This window comes from Brienomyrus brachyistius, chromosome 13 (assembly GCF_023856365.1).
Source record: "Brienomyrus brachyistius isolate T26 chromosome 13, BBRACH_0.4, whole genome shotgun sequence".
NCBI classification, from domain to species: Eukaryota; Metazoa; Chordata; class Actinopteri; order Osteoglossiformes; family Mormyridae; genus Brienomyrus; species Brienomyrus brachyistius.
In genome coordinates this window covers 6,491,964-6,511,012 of record NC_064545.1, presented here as the reverse complement: position 1 = coordinate 6,511,012, position 19,049 = coordinate 6,491,964, and the positions used below count along the sequence as shown (strand labels likewise).

The window sequence follows — 19,049 nt, the reverse complement described above, 5'->3', positions numbered from 1 at the left end:
GTACCTCGGCATACGTACTTAATCCATTCCAGATTCTTGGACTCATACCAAACAGAACGTATACCAAATGAATTTTTCCCATAAGAAATAAAGGAAAAATTATTAATCCGTTCCCATGAAAAAAAATCCTATTTTCATTGACATATTATACACTGATGGGGTTGTATAAAAAAGGTTTTAGCGCAGGTTGTTCACTGAATGGTTGCAACTGGCGCACTGATGCTCGTGGGCAGTCATGGCTTTGTCTCGAGAGAAGTAAACAATGGTAGCATGTGGTGTCGTGACTCATTTTGACCCATACAAGTTGTAGCACACAAATCGTACTCCAAACAAAGGTCGTATACCAAGCAAAATTATTTGCGCCCAAACAGGACGTATACCAAGTTGGACTTATTCCAAAGCGGACGTATACCGAGGTACCACTGTACTTAGATACCTCTTTGTCATTTATATAGCTAATAATATACCTATACTGCGATGGGCTGACCCCCCATCCTGGGTTGTTCCCTCCCTCGTGCCCATTGCTTCCGGGATAGGCTCCAGACCCCCCGCGACCCAGTAGGATAAGCGGTTTGGAAAATGGATGGATGGATAATATACCTATAATATTTCTTGGGTAGGCCTGACGTTTTACTTGTTTTGTAGTTTCAAGAGTGCAAAGGTAAAAAAAATAATCATCTATGCACTACATTGTAACAGCTTTGACACCTTTGATCGTGAAACTGCATCCAGGGGTGTCATATGTGAGATGATTAATATGCCTTTCACAGATTTAATCACAGCTAGGATGATTCCAAGGACCCCTGAGTGGCAGGGACCCTAATAAATCTGGAACATTGGGGGGGCAAAGTCTCTAGCTGCGCCTCTGACTGCATCAGCTGATAAAAATTGAAATTAATATTAAACTTAGAATATAATAATGGCAAGACAATAGGCACTGGAATAGGGCAATAACAGTCATACATCAAACGTAATTGAGGCTAAAGACTCAATTCGATATATAGGTAAAAGGGGAAAGATGCATGTGTATTATAGAATGCACGAAATGCATCCAGATTTTGTTCATTGGGCCTATTTAGCCTAGAAATGCTACAAAGTATTCCAGTTGTGATCTGTCACATTTCCAAGGTGGCAGACCACATGAAATAACAGTAGGGTTGCCAAGTGCCAAGGTGCATAGTTCATAAAAGTGGCCAACACACTGTTGACTCAGCAACTGCAGAGTTCCAAACTTCCTCTGGCATTAACTCCAGTGCAAAAACTATGCGCTGGGAGCTTCATGGCATGAGTGTCCATGGCCAAGCAGCTGCCTACAAGCCTCACATTACCAAGTGCAATGCCAAGGATGGAGGGGTGTAAAGCACACCGCCACTGGACCCTGGAGCAGTGGAAATGTGTTTTGTGGAGTGACAAATTATGCTTCTCTGTCTGGCAGTCTTACAGAAGAGTCAGGGTTTGGCAAGTGCTAGGAAAACGTTACCTGCCTGAGAGCTTTGTGCTAACTGTAAAATTTGGTGGAGGAGGGATAATGGTGTGGGGTTGGGCAAAATCCCTTAGTTCCAGTGCACAAAGCAAGCTCCATAAAGACATGGTTGGGTGAGTATATTGTGGAAGAACTTGACTGACCCGCCCCGAGCCCGGACCTCAACCCTATCAAACACCTTTGAGATGAACTAGAACAGAGATTGTGAGCAAGCAACAACAGTGCCTGACCTCACAAATGAGAGTCAGCTGTTACAGCCGCAAAGGGGGGGGGGGGCACACTGCATATTAATGCCTATGGATTTAGAAGGGAGTGTCATAAATGTTCATGTAGGAGTAATTGCCAGGTGTCCCAATATTTTTGTCCTTAAAGTGTAACTTCACTAGGGGCTCTAGGCTGACATGGGTAGGGGACAGCCATTTGAGCTTTTTGGAGCTGAAAGAGAAACGAGAGGGAATTAAAAACGATGGAACATCAATAATATAGTAGTGAATGTGTTGAGTGCCAGCGGTGCAACATGCTAAACAGGGTGTGAGCGAGAGTGCTGTCGGCAACATTCACATATCTCGGGGAAGGGGGGCACTATCACGCCAGCCCGGCATTCTAAATAAACAATTTTTTAATGACTTGCCTAGATGAATTGAATCATAAATAAATAAATAAATAAATAAAAAAAACACCGGTGGACCGATTGGCCAAATTTAAGAGGTTTAACCGTTCCCAATTTTGCCTTACTCCGCCCCTGTGGCTAAGGTTAGTATTGAATTATTGGATACAATCGTTCAATTGTGTTCTCTCCATGACTGTTTACATTATATCTACCAACAGCAGGATAGTATCAAAATCAGGGAAGATGTAATGATAGTCTTGTATCTCGGAACCGTTTCATTTTTCTATTACGCTACTTTGCGCCAGCTCACTTGGCAGCGAAATAACTGGCACAGTATCACGTATAAAAGTTGGGTAGCGTTAAATCTCAAGTAGGAATAGTCCATTCCAGCCGAAACGGGGGGTAAACGTTTCCTGAAAACTGTCACTAAAATGCACACAGACATGTTGCTATAATTTAAAAGATCATTTATCTGATATACATAAATGTAACGTCTGAAAATTGTGTCTTATGGTATGTACACCCCTTGTGGTATCGCCCATCCCTTAATCTGCGGCAAGGGTACAACGTCTTGTCAGATGTTCAGGGAAGGTAGGTTACTGTTCTGAAACTGAAACTACCATAGGTATTCGCATTTTTATTCTAAAGTCACCTACTTTTAAAAACAAAAACGCGTAAATAAAGTTGTCACGAGGCAATTTTCAGCTGGGCCATTTTAAATACATTTTATCGTACCTGGATTATTTGAGTGAGCGTAGGTACGATAAAGTAAAAGACGTTACTCTTAGTCCCCTTAGGGGCTGTGCTTGTCTCTTTATGCCAATAAATAACGAAGCGTCACAAATACTTGTGAAATAAAAAATTTTAAGAGAGCCGGAAATGATATCGCATAATTATATAAAACACTTTATGTGATGAATTTATAGGCCTACCATTCAAAAGCATTTATGTGTAAGGGCCGAACCCATAGCAGCCAATGGGATAACAGGGGAGGTGGTGGCCACGATGACGTAATCGGATGTCTGGAATCCGGCCGATCGCTCCGCTTGTAAAAAGCCCTGTCAGTCCAGCCGCACTTCATATCTATTCAAACACCGTGCTGGTGGAGACAGCTTAGCTCATAAAGGTTTCTTTCAACTGGACGATTCACGTGATAGTTTTTTTTTGCCTTATTAGCGCTTCGACGGTTTTCATTCTCCTGAAAAAGCGCTATTTAGATTGGTATATTCTATCTAAGCAACAGTTTTTTTCTTCGTTTCATTAACTAGATTCGTTTTTCCCCCCCAAATACTTTTAAGAGGCACCGCTGTTCTGCTTTTCCATAGGTGAAAAATGAAAACCAAGTTTATAAACGGGGTGTCGTCCTCTCCTTCGCTGTCCCTGGGTTTGCTGGTAACTGAAAATGAGCTGCACGTCCAGCCCGACACCGAGACTGAGTACAAAGATGTTCTGCGGCCCGAGGAACCAGACCTGCAAACCAGACACAAGGCGTATCTGTGGTGCAGGGAATTTCTCCACGGTGCATGGAAAACCGTAACCGAAGATGATTTCCAGATAAGCATAATCAGGTGCCGCAAATTAGCACGTGTATTTTGTACGTCGCTTGGCGCTCCGGTGTAACTGCGTAACAAACCGGAAACGTTTGTTTCACTAAAATATGTTTCTTTCAACAGAATTAGACTACTGCCACGTATGGTAATGTGTCATATATGTCTGTAAAATCAGTTCTTTGTTTCGGCGTCTGGATCCTAAATGTAATATAGGTGTAACTAACTCACTGCTAGGGTGATGGTTCAGACTACGTTAACTACGTGACAGGGCGTGTTTGGTCCAGCTGGTATAATTAGGCGTTTGGATTTATGTAATGTATTTAATTACATGGTATAATTATAGGCTGGAATATAATTCTGAGTCAGATTCATGTTCTTATATAATAAAAATCAATCAGATGTAGTAGAAAGTTTGCTCCGTAATCCTTAGCCCGCATAAATCCGTTTATTGTGCTTTCGTTAATGCCGTCGAGGTTGTTTTTACACCAGGACTTTAGTAATGGTGTTTTATTGCTCTACAGCTTGTGTATCAGTAAGTTGTATTTAAAAAATGTGCGTGCTGTCTTGTGTAAAGTATAGTTTGTTTTCAGAGTATTCAGCAATTTTCTTCCAGGAATTTATGCATTTTTGTGTGTTTGATTATAGGGGAGGCCTTAGCAACAAGCTTTTTCTGTGCGCGTTGCCTGACGGCCAGGACAGTGTCGGCGATGAGCCCAGTTGTGTGTTGCTGCGGCTCTACGGGGCCATCCTCCAGGTGACTAAATCTGCATGCAATTCCCCTTTCCTTAACCTTACTTCTTGCCCCTTGCCAAGCTGTACCTGCATCTCTGCTACGAGACTTTTATTTTTTCCCTCACCAGTGTTACATAGACTCCGACGAGAGAAAGATTTGTTCTGTACTTATTTGATAATATATCAATTGGTTTTCTGTATGCACCCTACCTTATATGTGTAGTCTTCCTAAAGCAATAATATTTTAGTATTAACTTTACAGCTTATCGTGTTCAACATCAAAACCCACCCACCTGCCTTAATGGTGGAATTCCTGTGTGGGAAATGTTTCTGTGCAAGTTTAATTATTAATCAGTGACCTATTTCGGCTAAATTGTGGTAGAATTTCTCCACAGTGTTACTAGTCGTCTAATGTATGTTGGTCTAGGTAAATGATGCCATAAAATAAGTATTTGGTATTTTACATGAAATGGCACTTAATGTCCTTGCTGATTTTGCTAACAGAATTAGACACTTTATTTTAAAGCTTCGTTTAAGTTTGCATTTTTTTTTTGGGGGGGGGGGGGACTTTAACTTCAGTTCACTTCAGCCAGACTCTTCAAGCACTCAGATTCTGATGAAAATGGGTTGGCAGCCATGGGTCCCCGCAGTCCTGTGGGGGCGCCGTCGGCGTGGTGTTCGCCGTGACCCTGAGTGTGACCCTGGGCGTGTATGCAAGGAGCGTGCGTGACTCTGTGTGAGCGAGTGCATGCGCGTGTGCACGCCTGTTTGAGGGGCACCAGTTATTTGTGGGGGGCAATGTTCCACCATGGCTGTACTTGCGTGTGTTCTTTGCCGTAGGCCTTCCGAAAGGAGCGTGCCTTGAGCACTCTTGTTTCCAGGTGATTCCACCATACTGCGCACGGTACAGTATCAGATCTCTGAAGCTGCAGAGTCTCCTTTAACTTATTACAGTAAACAGTTAATCCACCGTCAGACTTACTCAGCCATCTAAATGCCAGTTTATCAATACATTTACTTCTGTTCTGACAGGTGTGCTAATTCTTATTTAGTTGATTAGCCTACCTCTAAAAAGTACCGCACATTTTCCAACAATATTTTGTCTGAATAAAGGACTATTTTAAAAAATTCGGCCTTGGAAAGCACCCAGAACACTTATTGTTTTTACCTTATTTTCCTGAAACCTTTTTTGGCAGCCTTGATAACTGAAACACTTTTGACAAGGGTCTCAACCCATTGAAAAAGGCAGCCTGTCTTCATTTGTTCTTTTCCTGTTTTTTTGCTATATCATGACAGCTGTTCCATTTTTCATTATCTCATATTACTTCCTGGTCACAGGTTTGCTAGCCAAATTTCGTAGTCCTTGGACCAGTGACGTAAAACACTCATACAGTTCATACACTTGTACAGATACATTTGTAGACATGTCAAATTACACAGCTCAACTTCATGGTCAGTTGATACCTGCATGTTTACATTATTAGCAGTGTTACTCTGTCATGTTGTCCTACAAGTCAGATGGAATTTACCTGGAAAAGCTTTCACAAGTATATTTGCATATCTGTAGAATTTATTCATTTATTTTCAGTGGTGACCCTGCCTTTAAAAGTATCCAGCAATATAGCTTCAATGCACTGAAAACAGATAATGCTAACTTAAACCTGGGTTTTGTATTCAGTCAGCGTAAACCTTGGTAGTCTGTAGTAATTTACCTTTCATTTGTAAGCTCTGAAATATTTAGTGAATTATGAAGAATTATAAATGCACGCTGTACTTGTTCTTCTATAACTTTTTTAGACTGTAACAGTTTCTTCATCCTTGTGTTCAGTTACAGTTTAAAAGGTAACATAATTGGAGTGTTTAGTCATTTTATACATCCCATGATATATTGCCGCTTTTGAATCTCTTGTGACTGTTTTGCATTGTTTGGGTCATTTTTAGTGTGTACTCTACTCTAGGGCTGTCGTCTTCCTGACACAGGAAGCTGTTTTATTTATTTTAATCACCATGCCAATGTACTCACGGTTAGTGTCTTGCTCTTTCTCATTGATAGATGTCCTGTAATAAAGGGGAGACAAGAAAGTCAAACAAAGAGAATTTCTTTCAAGTAAGTATCTAATGGGGGAGGTGTACACACTTGAACGCAAGTACTTTATTTTTTCCCCTTGTCAGCATTGCATGAGTGTTACTTTGTGTAGATCCATTTGAGTCTGTTACTCATGCTGTAGGGCTTTTGCCAAACCAGATCTGATCTTGACACTGTCAGCTGAAACTTCCTGAAGGGATATTGGCAAGCTTCGCAGCTGAGATTCCACACTCTCTCCTGGACAACCAGGGGCGATAGTACTGCCTTACTAGCTGGTGGAATTTCACAGAAACCCTTGTGGCGGCACTCCTCCCCCTGACAAATGGAAGTTCCGCTGTTGTCTCCTGACACTGAGTCATTCTAGAATTCTCTCCTTGTATGCTACTGGTGAATGCTATTGTGCAAGTAATCTGCCTTGGTTAAATGGGGATATAACGTTTTTTAGTAAGTGCTCGTAAAAAAATCTGTAGTTGTGCACTTTGTATCCATAAGAGAAGTCCCTCCTACCTTTTGTTCCCAAAATATTGGGGTGATTTCACCAGGAGTGGTCTTGGTAAGGTTTGTTTGTTTGTTTTGGATTCATAGCAAAGAACTCGGGCTACCAGTTTGAAACCTGATGAGGAAATAATGTATATCTACCAGGACAGGGATGAAGTATGCAAATAATGACCTAAGTACTTTGGTTAAACTCTGCTAACATTGTTTGTGCATGAGCTGTGCGAAGCGTCTCATTACGCACTAATCCTCCCTGTGAAGTCACTGCATCAGCTGCTGTGCGTCAGATGCTCGGCCCTCCAGACCCCTGCCAGCTCGTCCCTGCCTTTTCCGAATCCTGCACTGTCGCGTTTAGCATCGCAGCACTATTTCTGGCCTCTCGTGAACATGGATGCACCTTGTTAGGTCGTTATTTATTTATTTTATTTTTTTTAAATTCTTTAAAATGTGTGTGTGTGTGTGTGGGGGGGGGGCACAATGTAGGGAGGTATACATGTGCCTGCATTCTTCACGTACCGTGCCCTAATTGGGACAGTCTGATCGCACAGCTTAATTCCTGAACATTGGCAATGTGGTGTGCCCATGAGGAACAGACTCTGGGCTGTGATCCTGTAACCATACGTCTGCCACGCACACTTTGTGTATCGGGGACGGCTGTCAATTTCGAAGTTTCAGGTCATGTCATTCTTTCTCACTCTGGCACACATCTTCACTTACAACACTATCTTGTACCTGCACAAGATGTTGGACAAAATCCAGTAGGGTGATGCACAGGATGGTAAGACAGGCTTCTTAAATTTTGCTTAAATGACTGACTTCATATGAGTCTGAGGCTCACCTTATTCATTTCTCCTTGCCCAAACCAACAGTACCGTTCAGAGCACTGGAACTCTCTTTAAAAAAACGATTAACAAGAAGGTCAGATCAGTTTATGGGAGCCGTGCAATTTGTGTATTTGTGTTAAAACTGTCATTAATCCAATGTTTTTGGATATGTACAGGCAAGTTGAAAAACTCGTGTGTGGGTGTGTGCAGTGATTTGTATCGTAATATTTAGTGAGTTCAGCCAGTTTCTAGATCAGTATTAAGGGAATAATTGTCTTGACAACAAATTTTAAAAAAGAAAATTTGGACCAGTTAGTGTCCAGTTCAAACTCATACAGACACATTGCTTACAGGTAGACTTAGGCCCAGAGTAATGTCTTTGTAGAGTTTGCTGTGAGAGAGAGATATATGCCCCTGCCTTGTGCCCCCTGTCATCTGAGAGAGACTTCAGATCCTGACCTGAATTTGTATTTGGATGATGGGTGAAAGGATCTGTCTTCTGACCTAAAGGGTTGGCCTTGCATGAATAGTGTGGCACCGTGATCTTGCCCAGTCTTCCAGCGTGCCTAACCTGCAGGGTTTGTTCGATCTTGAATAGCAGCCGTAGACGGATCCTCCACCTCGGAGAACATGGAACACTGGGCTGGTGTATGGAAAACACCGGCTCCGTCGCAAATTCATAATTGCAAATTAATGCCCAAAGCTCTGCCGGTGTGTGTTCAAAAAGTGCCCCGAAAAAGGAAAATTTACCTGAAGAACGGCAGGTGGGCTTTGGGGCTCTAGCAGTTTTTGTTCAGTAATTTGTTACTGTTACAAATTTAACTGCCTTCAGAAAATCACTGAGTTCCCTTCAGTTAAACTACAAATACCGATTGGTCTCTTGGCAGATCTTCCCAGCTGAGAATTTTTTTTGTTGTTTCTCTGTATTTTGTTTAGTGTCATGCTGCACTCACCTGAAAAATGCTAATTCATGATTTCCTACTGCCGAAGACTGAGCATACACATCTGGTGCATGTAAAACCATTTGTCAGGAGACAACACAACTCGCGCATCATTTGTTTCTATAATTTTTGGTTTAGTGGTAACTATCATAAGCTACTTTTGAATGAGCATGACTTTGTAATCAAGGGTTTTTTGCCAATGCATGTGCAGGACTGATTGTGCCTTAGTGACGTGAAATTCATTAAACCCAGGCCAGTGTTTGAACAATGACGCTTCCTTGTACCTTGCCAGTATTGGCTGTTCGCCCAGGTTGCTTGGACACTTTTTAGTTGAGGGTGTTGAATAAATAATGACTCTTCAGTTGCGAATGTTTCCTAAAGCAGGAAGTATTCATTTTTTCCCCCCCATTTATAAGGCTACAGTTTCCATTTAATCAGTGGCTCGCATCCATTTATCCACTGGCTCACACCATCCCCTGTCTTTCTCAAAGGTTACACTCTTTCCCAAGAACCACACAAACGGGGACCGTCAAAGGTTTCCTGTGTGTGTGTGCAGTGGGGGGGGGCACCTCCTGTTTGCTGCGCCGGAGGTGATGGCTTTTGTTCACAGGAACCTGCACGTTTTAATCCTGTGTGTGGTTTTGGCAGGGTGCCGAAGCCATGGTGCTGGAGAGCGTCATGTTTGCCATCCTGGCAGAGAGGGAGCTGGGACCTAAGCTCTATGGAATCTTCCCCCAAGGGAGACTCGAGCAATTCATCCCTGTGAGTTCCCTTCGATCCCATCTTCCATCAGGTGGCTGCTGGGCTATCGGCGTGATATCGTGTAGCAGCGGGCATCAGATAATTTAATTGTGCCCTTTTGCTGAGTTGTTGTGGTTCTTTTACCATGGTGACTCTGAAAGGGATACCAACATCAATGAAATGTGTATATTGAAAATGCCTCGGACATGAGTTGTGGGTCTGGCTCAGCTTCCCCGTGGGTGGACCTGTGGCCTTACTTCCACAGGGTTTGGGGTTTGAATCCGTGTGTGTGTGTGTGTGTGTGTGTGTGTGGAGTCCACATGTTCTCCCTGTGACTTGTTGGCTTTTCTACATGCACTCCAGCTTCCTTCCACAGTTCAAACATGCAGTTAAGCTAATTGGTGTTTCCTAGAGTATAACTGTGTACATATATGGAACATAGATTGACTGTGGGGTCCATGAGTACTTGACTGGGAAGCACTACTCCAAGGGGTTTTTCAAGGGTAAATTTCTGAAAGATTACAGGAGCATCCTCTACAAATGCACTTTAATTTTTGTGGGATCGATGGTTTAAATGTGGCTTAAAAGCAGTTTTTATGGAATCTGCTGCATGAGATTCATGAATCTTTTGTGTTTCAGTCAAATTCCCTCTCCTTATCTTAGTCTTATTTGTGACATGCACATAATGCTAGGCGTTATCCATTTTGGAAGAAAGCATTGTTGAGTTGGAGTCACTGTACTTGCCAGGCGGTGGCCGTAACGAGGTCTCGGTTCGGACCTGAGAGGAAGCGAGTTTGTGGGCGAGTGAACAGGCTGTGGGAATTCCCATGAAGACTCTCCCACCTTTCGTTTACTATGGCTAAGAATATGCCTCAGCAAGGCTTATGTAATTGAAAGAGTGTAGTGGAGTATTTTTAGGTCAAAATCTGGTTCAAGCTGAAGAATCGTAGTGCCTTTAGGATCTGACACTGTCGATGCGGGCTGTGATTGAGATTTGCATGGGGATGCAGCAATAACACTAAAAATGATATATGGGGAGTATTGACTCCTCCCTCCCATAGTTGGGGTATATAAAGGATGCATGCATCTTGTGCAGCAGATTCCAAAAAACAGGGGAAGTACTTTTTTTAGTTGCATATGAAAGCGTTAACTAATGGAATTTGGTCATAGTTTTATCTTGCATATACAGAAGCATGACTAGTTCTCTTTAACAACAACATGCCTGGTAGGATTGGATGTCCCCAGTGGGTTTCTTTCCCGTCTTTACTATTGCAATTTTTTGTTTTTCTTTCTAAACTCCTGTCTCATGAACGATTTATGAAACAACATATCGCCCTGGAGCATCTGTGTTGTGAAACACTATATATTTCAGTGGAATAATGGCCCAGTTGTGCATAGTTGAAACAATGCTGAGGGAGTTTTAAAGGGTTTTGGATTGAGTCAAAAACCACTAGCTCCTTAGGTGTGTCCCTGAAGCCCTTCTATTAGGCATGAACTGGTCACTGCTACCCTTGCATATTGCAGCAGTGTGTAGGTGCTAACTGACAGCCAGTTATGTAGGATCAATAGTAAATGCCAGGCGAAACACTTTTGATCAAAAGGGGCCCGTGTCACAAAGCTAGATTGCTTGCTTATCTGGATAACTTGTCGGATTTAAGGTACACCAATTTAGATGGACTTTATCTTCATTCGCTTCCACTTACTTAGCCCAGATTGCCTTAAATCGGACAAGTATTCCTGCTAAGCAAGTAATCCTGCTTTTTGATACAGGTCCCAGGACCATCAACAATCAAACTTGTTTGTTTGTATGTCTCCCCATGATTTTCTCCTCTGGTGAAACTTTAGTCGCTCAGCTAGTATTAGTCATCTTACAGCATAGTACATGGATGGTGTGATTATATGGTAGCACACAGTCATTTTGAGTAACACTATTAACATTGTGTTGCCCGATCAACCAGAAGGCTTGCTAAAGTACATTTTCCCAATAAGTCGTCAGACTACAGATTGTCGGTCTCTGCCCACATGAGTGTAGCGAATGGGCATGCAGCCACGAACAGGACAGACTCGTTTTTGTGTGTTTTGGATTTTGTCATGGTTATTCATTTCCTAATGAATTTAGTCACCTGACTGATTACACTGATTACTGAAGTGGAGTCTGGTATGTCTGACCATTAACTCCATACAATGGCCAATTTCTGGTCACAGAGCAGGAAACTGGAAACCAGTGAGCTGTCTGTTGCGAGCCTATCAGCTGAAATAGCCCAGAAGATGGCCAGGTTCCATGGGATGAGGATGCCTTTCAACAAGGAGCCTAAGTGGCTTTTTGGCACCATGAACAAGTGAGTTACCTTTGGTCCCCAGAGAATGTTGGGGTAGTACATCCTTTTTATTACATTTTTTTAGTGAAATTGTACAGAAAGTGTACAGTTTGGACCCCTATGTAACACTAGGCTGTATGTGTTTGGGCTTTCTGGCATGTCTCATTCCTTAGTAGAAAAATTTTACCTATGTAGTTATTCCAGGAAGCAAACATTATTCCGCTGCATATTCTCATTCGGTCTCTGTGTTTCCCTCTTGCTAACCACAGGTACCTGAACCAGGTGCTGAGAATCACCTTCACTAGAGAGGGTCACATAAGGACTTTCACCCGCCTCATGAGCTTCAACCTGCCACAGGAATTGGAGACGCTCAAGTATGACGGTCCCCAGTGTAGCTGCTCCTTACATCATTGAGGCAGACTCAATAAGACGTTACATAATGCCGCATATGGATTATGCCACAGTCACACGAGGTGGCTTTCTTGATAATCTTGGCAAAGAAATCTGTTAATTTGAGCTGTCTTTGCCACCACGGATGGGGGGGGGGAGTACTGTGTGTTTTTGGTTTTTTTTTGCCTTGAAGTAGTGGGAGCAGTAACCTTCCTTGTCATTATTTGGACAATTGCCTTAGGAACGCATTCCTGGTTAGATCGTTTGGATCTTGCTGAGCTTTGCTGAGCTTCACGGCAGGTTCCCACAGGGAGTAGGCTTGTTTTTTGTGCATAGTTTAGTCATGAAAAGTGAATGCATTCATTATGTAAGGGACATGTATTTGGCTGTCTTCCCCTTGTCGACATGAAGACGTAGTTTGATGAATAGTGATGGTATCTGTAGTCATGGTGTACTGTATTGTTTGTTTGCTCCTCCTGCAGGTCGTTGCTGCAGTCCACCCCATCTCCTGTTGTGTTTTGTCACAATGACTGTCAGGAGGGTAAGACTCCTTGCTCTTTAAACGGAAGCTTTGTCATGCATTAATCCAAATGCTGTTCAAACTCCCTCTGAGTATGTCGTTGTAAGGTCTTTGAATCTGCAACCAAGTGGAGCTCCTCTATTGGATCAGGAGCTGCGTTGTCCGGGTAACACTTTATATCTCCTTGGGCTCTGCAGGCAATATCCTGCTTCTCAAAGGTCGAGAGAACTCCGATGGACAGAAGCTCATGCTGATCGACTTTGAATACAGCAGCTACAACTACCGGTCAGTGTTGTATTCTGAAGTCATGCTGTTATTCCAGTGCACAATGAACACAATTTGAATGACTCCTGCTAGGTTCATGTGCTGTTCTTTGTAATTGTTGGTTCCTAACTTGCACTTGATACTGGTCACTCACTGGATGCTCAGCCTAGCAGCACTTGAATCCAGCTGACCTGATACCTGCATGCTTGTGATGTCATCTCTTTGTGCCTGGCTTTTCATTTGCTGAATAGCTTTGGTGTGTAGTTAATTGTTTTTCTTTTTATAAATACCACCCATTGTTATACGTGTCTCTCTGGCAATGCAGCTGTCAATAGTATCTTCACTACACCTTGCTATGACTCAAGGTGACGGTAATCTTTTCTTCAAGGGACAATCCATCCATTATTTTGCTGTCATTAAGATTTGTTGCAATTTTGAATTCTCAACATGACTTGACGTGGAGGTGCTCTTCTGCAATTAATAGTGATGCAGTTCCACTTAATTGTTTGCAACTGTATGCAGAATGTTTTGTGGCTCATTTTGTGTAGATTCAAGCACTTTGTATCTAATTAGATCCAGATTGATTCATTTGTGAAATGGTTTCAGAAGAACTTTTTTTTTCTTTTTTCTTTCTGTGAGCCTAAGATTTTTCAGTGTAAGGAGTGAGTGTTGCATTCATGATGCAGCTCACACAGCCAGCGCTCTGAGCTTTAACAGCCAAAAGACTCATTCTCTCCACCCTCCATTTGTGCCGGGGACCTGAAGTTTTGGTTTAGCGAAGCACAATGGGATGCAGTCCAACCTCAGCATCATCGCAGAGAAATTCCCGCTACCCTCCCGGACAAACAAGAATAGCTGCGAGTCGAGTCACTGGGTTCTACCTTTTTGTACTGTTTCCACGGTAGCGAATCGGAGCACTGCATACCGCCACCGGCCTCTGTCTGCTCGTTAGGGATTTGTTAGGAGGCCAGGGGGCTGTTTCCTTTCACAGGATTGGCAGATTGTAGCATTTGTTTAGGTATATCCAAACTTATGGGGGCATTCCTTAACCGTTAGTAGTGCAATCGTTTTAAGTTGAAATCTATGAAGGTTTTTAATGATTGTTATACTCCAACTAAATGATATCCTTTCCAATGCATTTATGGCGTAGCGGAGTGTTCCAGTGTGGCCCTAAAGCCTCACCACTCCAGCTTAGTGGGTTTCTTTCCCACGTCTGGGTGTGGAGTTTGCATGTTTTCCCCATTTTCCCTTTCAGTTTCTTCCTGCAGCCCATTAACATGCAGTTAGAGCTGGCATCTCAATTGCCTGGAGTGTGCGATTGCATATGAGTGAGACTGGCATCCTGTCCAGGGAGCCTCCATTTGCCCTGAGTTTCCTGGGATAGGCTCCAGGCCCCGTGCTGGATAAGCAATTATGAACGATGGCTGAATGGATTTCTTTGAAAACTCAGATTCTGTTTTTCCTTAAATATTAGTTTGCATGGTAAATACTGAAGTCCTCATTCGTTTTGCAGTGGATTTGACATTGGAAACCACTTCTGCGAGTGGATGTACGACTATACATACGATAACTTCCCATTCTTCAAAGCCAACCCAAAGAACTACCCCAGCAAGGCACAGCAGGTACGCTGCCTGTCCCCGATGGGGAAGCTTTGCGGTCTCTCTCGCAGTGCCATAAGTAATGGCTTGTTTTGCATGTTCTGCAGCTGCATTTCATCAGCAGCTACCTCTCTGAGACGGATGATGGGCTTGAGAATTTGAGTGAGGAAGACCAGATGGAACTCAAGGAGCAGATGCTCGAAGAAATCAACAGGTACAAGCTGAGCGCTGAACCCCTTTATTCCCTGAGAAATTGCCTGTAGAGAATATCCCTGCGAATCATTGTAAATTGGTACACTGTAGAAATCACTGCGGATGGTAAACCAGTCCTTTATGTAATCGGGCACTTCCCAGAAGATGCGTGTGATGGCGGCCTTGTTTTGCTTTGTGCAGTAAATTAATTCTGGTGTCATTCTTTTATTCTATAGGTTTGCCCTGGCATCTCACTTTTTCTGGGGCCTGTGGTCCATTATTCAGGCAAGAATATCCACAATTGAGTTTGGCTACATGGTGAGTCTCTGATACAGGCTTATCCGAATATAATCTGCATGTACTGAATTATGAGCAAAATGGATATGGGAAGACAGGAATATAAGCCAGTGTTATATGCACTTCACTAAAAACAGTCAGTTACATGGTGTTTGTTCGACGTTTGTTCTGCTTGATCTCTGTCCAAATGAGCACATTTACCTTCAGGGTAACGCGGTAACTTGGAGCCACGGTCCGGCTGTCCATGCCGTGTATTGCATCACTATTTAAACATTGCAGCTAGCTCTTGCCAAGCCAAACAGACTGGCTGCATTTAAAAGCCCAGCATACTGTGGCTGTAGTTCTGTAAGCCACTTTTCTTTCATCCCTCAGGAGTACGCAGTGGCGCGGTTTGACGCCTACTTCGCACTGAAGAGGAAGCTGGGGGTGTAAGCAGGGTGAGGGGAAGAGGCTGCAAGGGCAGGGCAGAGCATTTTGAACCAAGTCAAAGTGAGCTGCAGGAGTGGGCCTTAAGGAATGTCCCCCTCCCCCATCGCGAGGAAGCGTCTGCATGTAGGAAGGAATAGGAGCAGAGAAAGCCCCACCCCCCGCTCGTCCTTCGCTGTGCAGCCTAGCTCAGTGTTTACAGAGACCCGTGGCCTGCTCCACATACTCCGCGCTTTCTGCTGAAATGGGGTCAGGTTGCTTCTGGGTCAGTTCATGAATATTCCTTCGGCTTCAAAAAGGTCACAAAAAAGATTGTGTATCGGTTGAGTAACAGTAAAAACTTAAAGCGTGAAGATGCGTAATTTTTACTTTAGCTAATGCATTAATATGTATGGATGAAAGACCAAACATGTTAAATTCTGCTTAAGTGTTGGTTTTCCATACCTGTGATCATCAGGCTTGATTTATCACCAGACCAAATACAACAATTAATACTTTGTACCTGTTTTTCATTGATGATATATATATATACACACACACACCAACTGTTAGTCCTTTTTTGTGAGCCATTTTTCCTTTTATGTGACACTTGCTATAAAAATGTGAATTGGAATTACGTGGCTTTAAGCCATCTACCTCCATGATCAGTTGGAAACTCCCTGCTGCCTTGTATTAAACAGAAGCGGAGATGTACGCATGTGAAGTTTAAAAAAAAAAAAAAAGAAAAAAGAACCTTGCCAACGTTTGTTTCCTGCATAGGTTGCAGACACAATGATCAGTGTTTGTTGGCAGTGTTGGTCATATTCTGTAGGCCAGCCTTCAGCGCGAACGGTCCTCTGTAGACAAATGCAAAACCTACTGTTTTGTATTGTTAAAACACTGCTGTTCTGTAAGGGACCAGAAACTGTCGCACACTGTGAGGTTTTCAGAGTTAATTTTGACACGTGGATTGAGGTGACATCTCAAGTGCCAAACTGAATTTCCCTCCTGAAAGGTTTGTAACACTTACTTGAGCCAGGGAAGCAAAGATCTGACGGTGCCTTGCCTGGTGGCTGCAGATTTGACACTCTTGGAAATCGCTGGAGTTTTATTCTGGGTAAATGTGACGGAAAAGGGTTACTTATAACCTATGCATAGTTATACTTACACTTAAGTTTTTAGCATCTTATTTTTGTGCTTTTTGTATTCCTTTTTTTTTCTGTGTGAATGCAAATCATACTTGCATTTCTGTTTTTTGATGACAGTGTAAGTCTCTTAGTGCCATTGGCAAGAATGCCAAATGTGTTTTCTGCTATTTGTTTTACAGTTTGACTAAATGTATTCCTCTCCTGAAAATTAGTAATTTGTTTACTCTGCACTTTAGTAATATGAGAGGTTAACTGCAGAAAGGTTTTATTTATTTTTTTTTTCCAATTTTTTTTAATTTAGACCATTTGGTACGTACTGTAATTTCCTTCAACATGGCTCTAAATTGTGGGGGGAGTAAAATCCCATTTCTCTGATGCACTTAATGTTTGCAGTGTTGTGACTCTTCCATTTCTGTATAATTGCTTTGCAGTGAGGCAGCAGTGAGGAACTATAGTGTGGTGATAAAACAGGAACAGAATGTGGAATTCATCAGTTTCTAAGCTGAAAATATGCATTATCCTGAATTGACCTAAATACTCTGTGGGAGATGACTTCATGCATACAGCTATGCAGATTAGATTAACTGCATTTTGAAAAGTTTATTAAAGGAGTATTGCCTTTAAAAATATGCCACTATAGTGTATCTTTACTGTTTTGCAATTCCTGCAATAAAATACATTCTCACGGACTGATAATACCTGTGTTTTGATTCTTGCACCACCGTTGGTCACCTGATAAATATCTTTACAGCAATAGCCAGAGAGGTAATTGAAGGGGAAATATTTTTCCGAAAGTTTTTGAATTGCACATGCATAGAAAAGAAGCCTTTCGAATTAATTGTAATCCAGAATGCTTGTAAATTTAGCATGTGGTACAGAAGGACATTTTAATGATTTATATTTTTTCCCTCTTCTCACCGACAGACCAACACTGGAGGTAAAAATAAATGCTCTCCTAACTCAAAGCCCCGGATTTGATGCTGTGAGACGGTATTTTAGATGTCGTAATATGGCCTGTTAAATGGGTTGTTTTAGCTCTTGTAGCACCAAACATTTGTACATCTTCATTGCACAATAATCCCTGTTGACATTGTCGATTACACTATCAGTAGCTAATCAACATGTTAGGTCAACTGTCCTTTGATACACCAGTAAATTACAGTAGGTTCTGCCAATGATGGGAAGTGTTTTTTGTTGCATGGTAATTTTTGATGTCCTTGATCTATATCTCCTCTCACTTCTGTCAGGCTGGTGTGGTGGTCTCCCCCCATCTAAAGTATGGGAAGCACTGGATTCTCGCTGCTTTCCTGTCACTCCAGGGGGGTGTTACACGAAGCTGGATTTCTCAGTTAGCTGGGTTAACTTAAGCTAGAAGTCATGATTGCCCAATAGGGATGCTCTTTATCTAAACTCTTATTGGTCAGTCATGATTTCTAGCTTAACCCAGCAAACTGAGAAATCCTGCTTTGTGGAACACCCCCCCAGGACTCCTCTTAATAGTATTTGCCTGTTTCATTCTGTTTTGCATATACAGTCAGGTCCATAAATATTGGGACATCGACACAATTCTAATCTTTTTGGCTCTATACACCACCACAATGGATTTGAAATGAAACGAACAAGATGTGCTTTAACTGCAGACTTTCAGCTTTAATTTGAGGGTATTTACATACAAATCAGGTGAACGGTGTAGGAATTACAGCAGTTTGTATATCTGCCACCCACTTTTTAAGGGACCAAAAGTAATGGGACAATTGGCTGCTCAGCTGTTCCATGGCCAAGTGTGTGTCATTCCCTCATTATCTAATTTACAAGGAGCAGATAAAAGGTCTAGAGTTCATTTCAAGTGTGCTATTTGCATTTGGAATCCGTTGCTGTCAACTCTCAATATGAGATGCAAAGACCTATCACTATCAGTGAAGCAAGCCGTCATTAGGCTGAAAAATAAAAACAAACCCATCAGAGAGAGAGCAAATACATTAGGTGTAGCCAAATCAACTGTTTGGAACATTCTTAAAAAGAAAGATCGCACCGGTGAGCTCAGCAACACCAAAAGAGTTGCAAGACCACGGAAAACAACTGTGGTGGATGACCGAAGAAATCTTTCCCTGGTGAAGAAAAACCCCTTTAGAACAGTTGGCCAGATCAAGAACACTCTCCAGGAAGTAGGTGTATGTGTGTCAAGGTCAACAATCAAGAGAAGACTTCACCAGAGTGAATACAGAGGGTTCAACTAAAGATGTAAACCATTGGTGAGCCTCAAAAACAGGAAGGCCAGATTAGAGTTTGCCAAACAACATCTAAAAAAGCCTTTACAGTTCTGGAACAACATCCTATGGACAGATGAGACAAAGATCAACTTGTACCAGAGTGATGGGAAGAGAAGAATATGGAGAAGGAAAGGAACTGCTCACGATCCAAAACATACCACATCATCAGTGAAGCTAGTGTCATG

At 42.4% G+C, this 19,049-nt stretch overlaps 1 protein-coding gene across 1 annotated transcript; it reads left to right on the top strand.

The window, feature by feature from the left end:
- The first annotated feature begins 3,153 nt into the window (after positions 1–3,153).
- On the top strand, positions 3,154–17,290 carry chka (choline kinase alpha). The gene is made up of 12 exons (XM_048973574.1): positions 3,154–3,661; positions 4,289–4,397; positions 6,429–6,482; positions 9,370–9,483; positions 11,668–11,801; positions 12,050–12,154; positions 12,653–12,711; positions 12,888–12,975; positions 14,468–14,576; positions 14,660–14,766; positions 14,981–15,062; positions 15,414–17,290. Exons 1-12 carry the CDS (start codon positions 3,426–3,428, stop codon positions 15,471–15,473), a joined length of 1,257 nt encoding a protein of 418 aa, XP_048829531.1. The 5' UTR covers positions 3,154–3,425; the 3' UTR covers positions 15,474–17,290.
- Positions 17,291–19,049: the final 1,759 nt, after the last annotated feature.